This window comes from Ochotona curzoniae, unplaced genomic scaffold, assembly GCF_017591425.1.
Source record: "Ochotona curzoniae isolate NIBS_2020 unplaced genomic scaffold, NIBS_Ocur_1.0 contig_4792, whole genome shotgun sequence".
In the NCBI taxonomy this organism is placed as follows: domain Eukaryota; kingdom Metazoa; phylum Chordata; class Mammalia; order Lagomorpha; family Ochotonidae; genus Ochotona; species Ochotona curzoniae.
In genome coordinates, this window is record NW_024466389.1 from 12,611,467 (window position 1) to 12,625,376 (window position 13,910).

A 13,910-nucleotide genomic window follows, 5' to 3' on the forward strand; every position below is an offset into this window, starting at 1 on the left:
ACATCAAGAAGCATGACAGATTGGGGCCCTCTGAGGACAAATTTTTTATTTTAGAAATGAATGACCACACACCGTCAAGATGCCACTTAGTAATTGAAGGAGTAAAACTTGACAAAAGATTCCCTGTTCCCACCCCCAGTCCCCATGGCCCATCTCCCACTGAGGTAAGGCTGTGCCACTTGCCCATGGCTTAAAAAAAAATAATAAAACCCGACCCTGGTCCCAGGCCGCAGCCTGTCAGTCCGATTTTTCCTTCTCCTTCATGTGCAAGAAGACGATGCTAAAGATGAAGAGGCCCAGCATCATGGAGAATGCGCTGGCATAGTAGGGATAGGCCGAGGGGATGAAGCGCTCATACTGCGTGTGCTGCAGCGGCCTCACCGACACCTGCAATGGCACAGGAGCACGCGTACAGGCCCTGGCCGCTGGCAAGCCCCAGCGGGCACATGCCTGGCAGAACGCAGGGTCACTGCTTACCTGCGTGGAAGAGTACAGGTGTGTGTAGCCGAGCCGGTTGTAATCCACCTTAAATTGGAACACGCCATAGACGTCGGGCAACTTGAACTGGACGCTGTATTTGCCACCTAGGGAAGAAGCAGCACAGATCCCCGAGGGCGCGTCCAGGGTACGTCTCACGGGCCACCTCCTGCCACCCTCTCGTGGGGATGCCTACCTTTCCTCTTCAGGAAGGTCCTCACAAAAGGATCGATGCGGACAAATTCCAGCTGGATGTCGTCGCCATCAAAGGGAACCCACCTGCCGTTGGAGAGCTGCTCAATCACGATGCTGTACTCCTGGGGGGAGACCAGGGAGCTGTGCTCGTGTCTGCCGCCCGCCCCGGGGCCTCAGCATGGTATTCAGGCCCCCTGCAAGTGACCCAAGCCCCTCGCCACCCCTGAATGGACCAGCCAAGTGTAGCCCCAGGCTGCAGTCCTGCAGGCAGAGGGGGCTAATCCTCACTTCCGCCCCTTTGGCCTGGCACCCGGGCTCGGCAGCCGCTGCAGAGCTGAGCTGAATCAACTGAAGCCCCCAGGGGGTTCTCCCACCCCACAGAGCGCTCACCACCAGGTCAGTGACAGTGTAGGCATTGGGGGGCGAAGTCTCGCCCACCCGGTGATGGGACACAGGCCCCACACGGAGCACTCCCTCCTCCTTGAACACCCAGCGCGATAGGGCCACGGCCAGCTCATAGTTGCCTGTCTGTGGGTACCTGCAGAGGGAAGGAGGGGCTTAGAACCACAGCCAGCATTTTGCTGTGCCTGACAGCCCAGGCTGTTTGACCCACATACCACGACAGAGCTCACTTGGCAGCCCTCTGTCAGCCCCAAGCATCCAGGAGCCACTGTCAGGGCAGAGAACACCACGGGTATGGGTGGTGCTGACTTGCACAATACCATTTTCTAAAAGGACCAAGGGGTTGTGGCCTCAAAACCAGTCTACTACTAAGGGCTAGTAGGAGCGCCAACACCAGCAGCAAAATCTTCCAAACACCTGCAAGCCCGAGGCCTCCAGGGCTCGTTCCCCTTCACGCCTCCCTGGCAGACCCAGGCAGCACCTCCCAGACCATGCCCCCATGCCCGCACCCACCTCTGGGCACCCGGTGTGGCCTTCTGCACGGCTGAGTTGAAGAAGGCGTCGCTGAAGAAGTCCAAGGAGCCACTGAAGATGACGCGGGCATTGTTCCTGGCCTGGAGGCCAGCGATCAGGAGGGTGTTCTTGCCCACGGCGTGCGGGTACTGGCAACATAATGGGGCTGTCACCCAGGCGCAGCCATGGGCCAAGGCAGGACGGTGCAGGACGCACCAGACAAGCCCAGCCCCATCTGGGGAGGAACCTGAAATCCTGATGTCTCCACCCCAACATCCCTCTCACCTGGGTGATAGGCTTATCCGGGAAGAAGGAGTACGAAGTAGACGAGCCCGTCAGGATGTCCAACACCAAAGGATTGTCAGGATCGGCCACCATCCTGTGGGAGCACAGAGAGCCCAGTGGTGCCCAGGAGCCACCAGGAGCCCAAGGACACGAGCCCCAAGGCTTCCCTCCCAGTCCACCTTTCTCCACGGCACTCAGTGCTGTAACAAGGGAATGTGACTGTCTTCCACATGACCCTCCCCTACATCCTCTGGAGGCCCCCAGAGTAAAAGCTGCTTCCCCAGCTGCCTTGGGCTTCTCCCTGCTCACTCACCCAACTCCCCGAAAGAGGATGGGATTCAGAGACGACTTCCCAACAATGGTTGGGGCTTTGAGCAGGTTCTCGGTGTCCGCCACGATGAGCGTGTGCTGCAGAGGGTAAGCAGGGGTCAGGAGAAGGCAGTGCCAAGCCCAAGAGGCCGCCCTGAGAGCCAGCAGGGGACAACCCCGATTACCTGTCCAGGGTCCGAGACATCATAGTTGTGATGGTCAATGACAGCCGTTTTCTCCTCATCAAACTCAATCCCGCACTCACTGCCCAGCTCTCGGAGAGGGTCACCTGCAGATCCAAGAGGTGCGTGGCTGAGCCCCACAAATGTGGGCCTGGGCCAAGCGGGGTCACTTGTCTGCTTCCTCAAGACTTGTCCTCTGCTGGCCAGCCATGTGGCTTCACCGGGCAGGGCTGAGCCCCGAGTGGCCCAAGCCACAGCATGCAGCCACCCTGGGGGCAGTGGGAGTGAGGGAAGGCTGGTATCTGGACTGCCACAGCCACCTCCTGGCCCTTGTTCTCTGCCACTGTGCAGGGAGTTTGCTCTGCACAAAAGCAATTAGCTCACCTTGCCGTCACCTTACCAGGACACACATGTAGAGTAGGGAGTTTAAAAACCTGCCATTTTTACAGATGGACAGCCTGGCCAGATGAGTGACTCGCATGTGGGGTTCACATGCTTTCTCCGTACTTGTGGAGACCTTGGACAATGTCAAGACTTTGGAACACAGAGCTGTCAGACTAGGCTCCCTCAATTTGCTTTTCAGAAGGAGGTGCCATCAAAACAGCATGAAAAGCTACCCAGGCAGAGTGCCCAGCCCATCAAAAGACCCACCCTCACGGCAGGGCAGCAGAGGGGCCATATGTCCAGGGCTCCACAGTTCTGTCATTGACCCCACAGCTACGGCCTGCCCAGCCTGGCCAGTGTAGCCATTTTCCCTGGGAAAGCTCTCCCGCTCCTTGGCAAACTGGTGGAAAGCACCAGAACGACCCAGGTCACACTCACCAATGTCTGAGCTGGCGGCTACCAGGACGCTGCCCCCACCGTCAATGAAGGCGCTAATGGTCTCCACGTTGATGTTGCCGCCAAAATCTGGAAGAACGTACCCAACACAGTGACCCCCAAGACATCTGGTTTTCCAGCTTGGGGTGGGGGCTGCAGTCAGCCACTGGTAATCCCCATGGGAGGGGGATCCCAGACCACTGCACACAGGACAGACACTCCATGTTCCCACAGCATGAGTCAAATAATGGCTCAGATTTTAAACTGCTGATCCAACTTCCTGGACGCATATAAAATGCAGTGATTCCTTGTGCCAATGCTGTGGTGCAGTGGGTACAATGCAATTGTCCCTTAGTATCCATGGGGACATGCCCCACACCCCTGGAAGCCTCATCCGCCATGTAACAGTGAGTCCCTGCACCTTCAGCCGTGCCCCGTGTACTCCAGACACCTCCACACGCTTAGCCTGGTCACCGATGGTGTGTGAACAGTCACACAGCACCATTTCATGACAAGTTTAAAGCCTGTAGACATTCAGTGCAGGTGCAATCTTTGTTTCCAGATATTTCTGACCTGTGAGTGTGGAACCCATGGTCATGGAGAGCCCACCGCCTCCACACAGAAACACTGCATTTTCTCCTCACAGATACAATGTGACTTCAACTCATCCCTGCAGGGTTCACTGGGGTGCTGGTCTCCACTGAAGCCAGGTGAGGTCCCGCCAGTGCCCAGGAGCACCTGCCCCGAGGACAATGCCAGCACTGGCCATCATCGTGCCCGCCGGCCTAGCACGAGGCCCGCAGATTACGTTCAGGACAGCCACAGCACAATTGCTCAGAACACTTTTTTAGCATCATCATCAAAACGATTCGTTCACCTCCAGTTTCTAACTGCCACAGGCTCTGACTGCTGTAACCTGGAGTCAATTCCACCCCAATCACTTCTGCCTCCAGAAAGGCCAAAGACACATGTGCGAGGGCAGTCGGGAGTAACGCAGTGACAGGAGCCCAGGGAAGCACTCCAGTGACAGGGGCTGCCCGTGAAGCCCAAGGCAGGAGTGCCAGGCCTGCCTGCCCCAGCAGGCGCTTCCTCTCACCGCTGCTGTCCCTCCACGCAAACTAATAAACAGGAAGGGAACACCGAGTCCGGAGTTTGCAGGAAAGCACCCCCCTCCCACCATGAACTCCACGGTGCTGGAGGCCCTTCTTCACACCACTGCCTGCGATAGATGGAGGAGACAGCATGGAGAGCGCGCTGAACACGGAACCATCAACCGGCTTATGCGGTTACGATATGCAAACTCCCAGTTCCCGAGAGAGCCCGTCAACCTGCCCCAGATCCCCCCTGCCTCCACCCAGCCATGGTTCACGGCCTTCTCGCCGGGCGAGCTGCACCTGCGGGAGGCCGGGCACCGCAGCCCTTCCCCCGGGGACCTGCCGGGTCAGGAGCGGGCAAGTTCTCCAAGCAACAGCGCCGAGGCCCGGGACCCAGCCCCTGGCTACTCGGAGCAGCAGGAGCCCGGCTCCGGGGGCGTCCCGTGGCCCGTACCTTCCACCGACGGGGAGAAGATGATGAGGTTGTCGAAGAGAAACTCGCCATACTTGATGAGGGACAGGCTGGGGTCGTCGGCGCTCTTGAAGGTGAGTTCAAAGCCCCGATCTGGAAGAGAAGCAAGCGGGGAAACTGAGGCAGAGCGCACGCGGCTGCCCGAGTGGAAGGACAGAGCGCGTTTCCTGGACCCCACGCTCACCCTTAAGGCTCCGGAAGAAAAGCGAGTGCGTCTCCCGCAGGTTGAGGTTGTCCAGCAACACCAGAGTACGGGGACCGCTGGCCAAGGCCGAGCCGAGCAGCAGCAGCAGCAGCCAGGAGAGCGCCCCAGCCCGGGCCATGGTCACCCGCCTGCCAAAGCGCCCAGCGCCCGGACACCGGAAGTGTCCCCTCCTCGACCGTCCAATCGCCGCCCGCGGCCCTGCCTTACCACCCGGAAGTGATCGGGGTGCGCGGGGTCGAACGGCCGCAGCTGCGGGTGCACGGGCCAGGAGCCGGGAAGCCGCCCGGAAGCGCCCCAGTCAGTGACGGAGTCTCTGGCGCCTATTGGCGGAAAGGGCGCGAGGCCCCACCCCTCCGACGGAAAAGGCTCAATCGGAGCGAGCCAGCTCTGCAGCCGCAGCCAATCAGCGAGGTCGAAGCCCCGGGCTCCGTCCCGGTTTTGAACCCGCCGGCTCGGATCCCGTAGTCAGTCCAGTGACCTGCTCCGCTCCTTGCAAGGAATGGCCGCCTCTTCGATCCCCATTAGTCCAGGGCCGAGTCGGGACTGGAGACCGGGCACTGCAATCCTCACGGGGACCTGCCGCGGCCGCGGGGTTCGCCCTGCCCGTCGCGGTGGCCCAGGCTGGGCACTGCGTGGATGAGCTGTGGACGCCTCTTCACCGCCCCCGCCCTGTCTGCCTCTGCCCTCCGCTTCCACGGAACTCAGTTTTCACCAAGCCCTTGGCTCTCCCCACTCTCAAACCTCCAGGGCCAGCCCAAGGCCATTCCCCCCGCCCCAAAGACCCCCGTGCCCCCCTCGGACTTCCTCCGGGCAGCCCTCTGGGCTGGACTCCCAGGCACTCAGCTTTGGGGCCTCCCACCCTGTCACTGCTCATGGCCTTCAGAAGGCGTGTGTTACCCCGTTTCACAGAGGAAGGCAGAGCCTTCGGCCCTCCCCGAGACCCGCCTGGGAGGGCTGGGTGCGTGGGTTCATTTCTGAGTGGACACCCAGACACCCCCCTGAGAGCCGAGGAAGCCCGGGCCTGAGAGCTGGCCCATCTCCTGTAGAGGAAAGGCCCAAAGCTCTGCCCGGAAGGACGCCCCTGTGCAGGTGTCTGCGGGGCCCTGGAAGGCTTCTCTGGCTACAGCACCCTGTTCCCAGACGGGCAGGTGTTTTTCCGCTGCGTGGACAGCCCCGTGCCCTGCGAGTCCAGCTGCCAGCTGACGCACACCTGGACAGCAGCAGTGGCTCAAGTGGTTGGTGGAAAGGCAGATTGAGTTCCAGGCTCCCAGCCTCAGTTAATGCAGATATTTGGGGATAAGATCATCAACTGGAACCTTCCTCTCTCTCAAATCATATTTTCAAGAGAACCACTGCTCAGTGACTCCAGCCAGCAGCGGCAGCAGGGCGGGGAACGGAGTGTCCAAAAAGGCAGTTTATTGGGCAGCTCAGCTTGCCGGGGCCACAGTCAGGGAGCCCAGGCCGGGCCTTCCCTTAGGCAGGATGCCCCGGAGGTGCGGTTCTCGGCAGCTCCTCCCCTCGAGTGCTGCCAGGGAGGACTCTGGCAGTTGTGAGCCTGCAGAGCCCACGGAGGCCAACAGCAACACTGAGGGGCCACAGGGGCAGCCTCCGTGCAGGTGAAAACACTGGCATGGCATGGCCAGGGTGGCTGGGGCAGGCTGTTTCCTGCGGGATGGGAAGGGAGTGTGGGGTCCCAGAGCAGACCCATCGGGGGCCCTGAGGGGACAGGTGGGAGGATGGAGAGAGGGTGGCCCTGGGGCTCCAGCTGGCAGCAGGCATGGCATTCACAGAGGCTCGAGGCCAAAGCTGCTTTTGCTCTTCTTCCGCCGGGCCTTGGCGAAGGGGATGTCCAGGGACTCGAGGCGGAAGGGCCGGGGCTGGGGCAGCTCAGTGGCCTGGGTGGGTGGGATGGCCAAGCTGTTGCCCAGCGGGGAGCTGAGGCCTGGTGGCGAGTTGTGGTGCCCTGTGGAGGGGAGGGCCAGGGTGCCAGTCAGCCCATGTGCAGGCACCCTGCCCGTCCTCCATGTGCAGTGGGGAGGGTCCAGCAGCTCACGCCCCCTCCTTCCCCTCCCCAGCACTGTAGCTGGGGCCCAGCAATGGCTGCTCAGGATGACACGTCAGACCCAGCACTACACCTGTAGCCCAGGGGTTCGGACCTGCAGACAGCAGGCCTGGCTCCCCACTTGCAGCAGTGTGACCCCGGGCAGGTCCCTGACCTCTCCTGACCCGCAGCGTGGGCACCACACAGGGGCTCAGCTGAGGCCAGGTCCTTTCCTATCCTGTTTCCCTCCTTGGGCCTCCATTCCGCTGCTCCACCCCTTATATCACCTTGGTATAGGAGGAGGATTTGCTTTCCGTTGCTACTTTATTGAAAATACAGTGGGATTCTTCCCCCTCATTTTAGAAGCAGAAGAATGGATTTTTCACTTTCTGAAACTGTGTTTTGCCTTTGTGGACCTTCTCTGGTCCCTGGGCACGGTGATCCTTAACAGGCAAAGTCAGCCCTCCCTACCCCACCACAGCGTATGGCAGGCCCTGCAGCACGTGAAGCAGCTGTGGGGGGCTGGCACTCCCCCAGTGATACTCTAAGCCTGCACCTCACCCTGCGTGCTGCCACCCTACCGGGGCTGGGGGGGCAAATGGACCAGACCCAGCACCTCTCCCCGGTGAGCAGACAGCACCCTGAGCACCTGCTGTGTGCGGCTGGGCTGGGCCATTTCCCCATGGCACTGTATTACATCCTGCAAATGAGTATTATTGCACTCCCACCCCATTTTATAACAGGGGAAACTGAGGCTCAGAGAGGAAAAGAGCTCCTGAACCCAGCTGCATCTGACTGCAAGCCCATCACGCCTCTCGCAGCTTGGGGCACGGAGCACTCACCGAGGCTCCTCATGGAATCCGTGCTCAGGATCTGGCTGGCCCGCTTGGACCGGAAGTAGTTACTGGCAATGTTCTCACTGTCACTCCGACTTAGCATCACGCGGTAGCGGTCTTCTTCCTGCCAGGATTAATCCACACACTAAGCAGCGGAGCCCCAGCTGCTGCAGTCCTGACTCGGACCCCTAGCTGAGAGCTCAGAGGCCTCTGGAAGCCTGCCGGGGTGGGGACTGCCCACTTTGGGGGTTCCCGGGCTCATGAGTCTCCAGCCAGGCATCCACTGCACCCCGCTTCCCTGGGACAGCCAGGGCTGTGTTCCCTCATGCAATACTCTGATGGGGCGAGGGTGCCGCCACTCTACCCCACCCCCCAAGTCTGTCCCCAGAGTACTCAGCCCACGGCTCCCCATGTGCCCATCAGCCTGGAGCCTGACCTCACATGAGGACAGTGATGTCACTGTAGCCAGGCCCTTGGTTTCTCACTCTGAACTCCTTCCTTCTCCCACTTGACTAGATATGTTCACATGGCACCCATCACAGAATCACAACTTCTGGAACACAGTAAGTGGTCCACTGCAGGCCCATGACCAGTCCAAATCTTGCCCAGAGTTGGGGCAGGTGCTGTAGTGGAGGCTGATAAGCTGCCCACACCCCATACCAGAGTGCCTGCTCCGAGCCCTGGCTACTTCACTCCGGATTCAGGTTCCCACTAACTGTAGCCTAGCACCTAAAGTCCTCACCCTGCACGCACTGGGATCCCATAGGGGTACTGGTTCTAATCCCACCAGCCCCACTTCCCATCCAGGTCTCTGCTTGTTGCCTGGGAAAGTAGTTGGGGACAGTACAAAACCTTGGGACCCTGTACCCGCATGGGAGACCCAGAAGAGGCTCCAGGCTCTGGGTTCCTGGCTTTGGATTGACTCTGTTTCTTCTGAGTCCCTCACATGGGTGCAGGGGGCCTAGGCACTTGGGTCATCTGCTTTTTTCAGGTTCACTAGCAGAGAGAAGGACCAGAAATGGAGCAGCCAGGACTTGAACTGGAACCCAAATGGGATGCAGTTTTTGCTGGCAGCCCTTTACCCACTATGCTCAACACAACCCCCGCTCCTGTGTTTTATTTTTATCTGTATTTTTTATTGGTTTATTTGAGACAGAGAGCTGCCATCCACTGTTTCATTCTCCAAATGCCCACAACAGTCGAAACTGAACTCTGCCAAAGCCAGGAGCGCAGGCCTGGTCTCCCGTGCAGGTGCCAAGGACCCAGTTACTTAAACCATCACTCACTGCGTCCCAAGGTGCTGGGACTTGAAGCCAGGTGTTCCGATATAGGACGTGGGCACCTCGACTGCGAGACTAAACACCCACCTTGGCAACTAAAGTTTCATCCTGTCTTTACGCTGCAATAACAGATGTGAGAGACTCCAGCCACCTGGCCCAAGAGCCGACAGAATTTACTATCAGCAATGACATTGTGGGGTACAGAGCGATGCCGATATCCCATGCCCTAGCACCAGTTCGAATCCACTTCCAATCCAGCTCCCTACAAATGCTCCTGGGAAGGCAACAGAAAGCAGCCCAAGTGGGTGGGCCCCTGCCCCCAGGTGGAGTGCCTGGCTCCTGGCTTGGCCTGTGCAGCCACTTGGGAAGCAGGTGGAAGACCTCTCTGTGTTTCTCCCTGTCACTGTGCCTTGCAGGTACACAGATCTTTCCCAAAAGTTGTAAAAATATATTTACTGTCAAGTCCTTTATAGCAGATGCTGGCTAGCTCCTGCTTCACACCCATACAACATGGGAAACATGCAAAGAAAGTGACCTTAGAATCCCAGTGATAGTTCTGTCAACACGTGGAGGTCTGAGGGACCAGCTGGGGCCCAGAGAACCAGACTGGGCCATGGGCCTCTGGACTTGAACCTGAAACCCCTGCCCTGTGCCAGCAGGGAACGCAGCCCAGTGCCCTATCCCTATCCCTGCCCTGTGCCCAGTGGCCCCAGGCCCTCCCTCTCCTTGTCCTCCTGACTTCAGGTGCATGTGAGCCAGGGCCAGCGGAGGCCAAGGGCCCAGTACCAGTGGAGGGACGCAGCAGAAGAGCCAGACTGGGCCCCAGTGTTCATCCTTAGGGGTGGTTGGTTTGGCCCAGGGATGAAGATGTCACTTGGGACCACCCCATCCCAAATGGAAGTGCCTGGATTTACATTCCAGCTCAAGTTCCCCATTCCAGCTTCCTGCTACTGTGCAACCTTGGGAGGCAGCAGGTGATGGCTCAAGCATCTGGGCACCTGGCAGCCACACGGCAGGTGTGCACTGAGTTCCTGGCTCCTAGCTTCGGCCTGGCCCAGCCCCAAGCCAAGCCTAAGCCCCAGCTGCCTGTGGGCAGTTACCAAGTGGATCAGTGGATGGGAGAGCTATTCTCAAATATATAAAACCAAGAAATCCTGGGGCCAACATGATGGCATACCCAGTTAAGCCTGGATTGCAAGGCCAATATGCCATATCAGTGCCAGCTGATGTCCCAGCTGCTTTCCTTCCTGCCTAGCTGCCAGATAATGGCTAAAAAGGCAACAGAACAGGGCCCCAATGTTTGTGCCTCTGCCGCCCACCAGGAGACCCGGATGGTGCTCCTGGCTCCTGGCTTCAACCTGGCCCAATCCTGGCTATTATAGTCATTTGGGAAGTGAACTAGCAGGTGAAAGATGTCTCTCACTCTGTGCCTTTCAAATAAATAATTCTTAAAAAGGAAAAGGCAGGAGAGCCGGGGGAGGATCCTCAGCTGGGGGGAGAGAAGTGGGTCTCCCATGGTAACGCCCCCAGCACCCCTCCACCCCTGTCCTTCCCCCTCCCCCGCAGGGGTCTTACCAGGTCGGCCTCACCAGTGTCAGCTGCAGAGGCTTTTCGCGGGGTTTTGTTCTGCGGCCCGGTGGAAACTGCTGAGGAAACAACAGCTACAGTCACTGCAGCCGGGACACGGGGGCCGGGGGTGGGGTGCAGGGTGTGACCCTGCCCAGCCTAGCCGCGAGGTGACTGTGGACAGCAGGCAAGGGGCAGGGGGCAGAGAGAGCGAGCCCAGAGCTGGAAGTGGAGCCGGCTGGGGTCTTGCGGGCTGGGCAGGTACCGCTCACAGGTGTCAGAGAGGTAGGGACAGGACCACGCCAGCTACAGGGCTACCGAGGGGAGAGCCTGCTGCTGCCCAGACAGAGCCGGGCGTCAGTGGGACACGGGACCACTGCAGGGCAGCTTTACTCTGAGACTCATCTGGGGCAGGGGAAGTGGGGGGCTGCAAGGTCACTTTATCTGATGGAGAAGCCCAAAGAGAGGCAGTGACCTTCAGAAGGTCATGTGGGAGAGCAACAGCCAGGTAAAAGTTAGTGTAGACCTGTGCAAACCCCTCCCCACAGTGACGGTGACTTGGGGCCGCACACCCGCTGCACCCACAGCTTGCAGGGAGCAGCTGGCTCAGGTTTGTGCAGAACCACAGGATACAGAGGGGAGGGCAGGGGGCAGCGTGCTCTGACCTACTGGGAGGCTGGTTCTCATGATGACGGGCTCTGGAATCTTCCAGAAGCCATTATCCTCATCCCAGGAGGACTCGCGCCGGATCCTCTCCAGGTTGCTGTAGTTGCAATCCCTCCGGATCAGGGGCTGCACCTGCTCCAGCAGCTGCTGGAAGAACATGGCGTCGCGCTCCTGCCGCCGGATGGTGGCCAGGTAATCGATCTTCTCCAGCTCAAACTCCGATTGCAGATCTTTGATCTCCACCTCTGCAGCCCGCAGCTGCCAGCAAAGCATGACAGGCAATGAGCAAGTGGGGTGAAGACAGAGGCTTCGCCCGGACCATGCCCCCACCCCTGCACCCCACCAACAGACCCCTTCATGGCCCATCCACACCATCTCCCCCAGCCAACCAGCCCCCAACCCTTCTGTCCCTCCCTTGTCCCTCTCCCACCGTCCCACCCAGTGCTTAGATGAGCTGTCCACAGTCCTGGAAAATGTAAAGGGATAAACTGACCACCACCTGCTGCCACCAGCTCCTGGCCCCTGGCTCACACTCAAGCACCTCACTCGGGGGCCTTTCAGATGTGCCAGCCACAGTCGCCCCAGCCCTGGGAGAGCTCAGAGAGCTGCACAAATGACACGACTACGGGGTCCACCGGCACAACCGTGCCGACTCCACAGCCCTCCTCCCCCCACCACAGCCCTCTGTCCTGGAGAGACAGACCCCGCACCTGACAGGCCCACCTGATTTGACCATGGACTCCAGGCTCTTGGTCCCTGCGAAGTGTGCCAGACTGACCTTTCCTTCCCTCCTAAACACAGTGAGTGCCAATGCCAAGTGCAACCCTGTGCTTAGCCTCATGTCCCAGATGCACAGGCTGGCCCTCACACAGCCGGTGCAGTGTGGCTGATTAAGAAGGGTGACTGAATCCAAGGCAGTGACTGTCACCAGGCTAAGAACACGCCCTCGGCAGGAGTGGGACGGACAGGCGGCTGGCAGGGAGAGCCAGCTACACAAGCAGAAGCTATGCTAGGCCTGAAATGGAAGGGTTGGCTTCAGCTGAACTAAAGATGCCCCAGTGCCCATGCTAGGTGATGCACGCAGGGTTCCCATGTCATTACAGATTGGAATGTTTTTAACGATTTACTGACTTACTTATTTCGAAAGTCAGAGTTACAGAGGGAGCGGGAGAGACAAACAGCAATCTGTCCTCACAGGTCCACAACAGCCAAAGCAAGAAGCCAGGAGCTTCATCCGGGTCTCCCAGGGACTCAAAACGCTTCAGCCACCTTCTGCTGCTTCCCCAGGCCATCAGCAGGATGCTGGATCAGAGGTGGAGCAGCCAGGACCTGAGCAGGTGCCACGTGCTGGTGTCACAGGTGGTGGTGCCCTACCTACTATGCCACAAGGCCAGCCCCGTACATTTTTGTATATCTAAAATAATTCAGAATCTCTTCCTGGGCCCAGCAGCATGGCCTAGTGGCTACATCTCACCTTGCACGTGCCACAATCCCATAGGGGTACTGGTTCATGTCCCAGCTGCTCCACTTCCCATCCAGCTCCCTGCTTGTGGTTTGGGAAAGCACTAGAGGACAGCCCAAGCCCTTGGGACCCTGCACCCATGTGGGAGAACTAGGAGAAGCTCTTGGCTTCTGGCTTCAGATCAACTGAGTGCTGGCCAATGCGGCCACTTGGAGAATAAACCAGCGGATGGAAGATCTTTCTGTCTCTTCTTCTTTTGTAAATCTGCCTTTCCAAAAAAAAAAAAATAAATAAACAAATCTTTTTAAAAAATCACTTTCTGGGCCTGGCACAGTTGCCTAGTAGCTAAAGTCCTTGCCTTTCATGTGCTGGGATCCCATATGGGTGTTGGTTCTTATCTCAGCTAATCTACTTGCCATCCAGCTCCCTGCTGTGGCCTGGGAAAGCAGTAGAGGACGGCCCAAAGCCTTGGGACCCTGCACCTGCATAAGAGACCCAGAGGAAGCTCCCGGCTCCTGGCTTCAGATCGGCTCAGCTCTGGCCATTGCTGCCACTTGGGGAGTGAACCAGCAGATGGAAGAGCCTTCTCTCTGCCTCTCCTCCCTGTAAATCTGAAGATGGGTCCCTGCAACCACATGGGAGACCTGGATGGAGTTCCAGGTCTCCAGCTTCAGCCTGGCCCAGCCCTGGGCATTGTGGCTATTTTGGGGGGTGAATCAGCAGATGGGAAGAATGCTTTCTCTCTGTGACCACACTTTCAAACAAATAACTCTTTTTAAAAAATGACAAAATTTAGGAAGGTTGCAGGATAGAATTGCTGTTTTCTTGGCGCTATTACCAGGGAACTGGATCAGATGTGAAGCAGTTGGGACTCGATCCAATGCTCATATAAACACCAACACAGCAGGTGGCAGGTTAACTTAGTGTGCCAGCTTTAAACTTTGCTATTAGTTCTAATATTTTTAAGTCCCTTAGGACATTCTCTATAAAGCATGATGTCACCCACAAATAGAGATTATTATCTCAACGTGGATTTAAAAAAACAATTTGCATGTTTTATTTTAAGGTATATAGATTGAGAAGGAGCATCAAAAAGATCTTCCATC

At 58.2% G+C, this 13,910-nt stretch overlaps 2 protein-coding genes across 3 annotated transcripts in view; both read right to left on the reverse strand.

Moving 5' to 3' along the window:
- Positions 1-31: 31 nt before the first annotated feature.
- Positions 32-5,475, reverse strand: DDOST (dolichyl-diphosphooligosaccharide--protein glycosyltransferase non-catalytic subunit). Its single transcript, XM_040987629.1, has 12 exons — positions 5,436-5,475; positions 4,933-5,202; positions 4,731-4,841; positions 3,186-3,272; positions 2,367-2,470; positions 2,186-2,280; positions 1,873-1,966; positions 1,588-1,736; positions 1,063-1,210; positions 674-794; positions 478-584; positions 32-387 (listed from the first exon to the last, which is right to left on the reverse strand). Exons 1-12 carry the CDS (start codon positions 5,473-5,475, stop codon positions 238-240), a joined length of 1,476 nt encoding a protein of 491 aa, XP_040843563.1. The 3' UTR covers positions 32-237.
- A 1,262-nt stretch (positions 5,476-6,737) lies between these two features.
- The window catches only part of KIF17 (kinesin family member 17), a 33,068-nt gene continuing 25,895 nt past the window's right edge, over positions 6,738-13,910 (reverse strand). The window contains exons 12-15 of one of the 2 annotated variants that reach the window (XM_040987721.1): positions 11,342-11,600; positions 10,686-10,753; positions 7,837-7,954; positions 6,738-6,916 (exon numbers count right to left, since the gene is read on the reverse strand). In XM_040987721.1, the coding sequence (XP_040843655.1) occupies positions 6,738-6,916; positions 7,837-7,954; positions 10,686-10,753; positions 11,342-11,600 (624 nt within the window). Of the gene's footprint in view, positions 6,917-7,836; positions 7,955-10,685; positions 10,757-11,341; positions 11,601-13,910 lie in introns of both variants that reach the window. The other variant, XM_040987719.1, reaches the window with a different exon arrangement.

Excerpts from the sequence above, each read along its gene's own strand:
- DDOST (XM_040987629.1), bottom strand. The coding sequence starts at position 5,475 with ATGGGGATCGAAGAGGCGGCCATTCCTTGCAAGGAGCGGA. Across the intron at positions 5,203-5,435 it reads CATTCCTTGCAAGGAGCGGA|CTGCGGCCGTTCGACCCCGC; the intron begins GCAGGTCACTGG and ends GTGCACCCGCAG. Across the intron at positions 2,281-2,366 it reads ATGTCTCGGACCCTGGACAG|CACACGCTCATCGTGGCGGA; the intron begins GTAATCGGGGTT and ends TACCCTCTGCAG.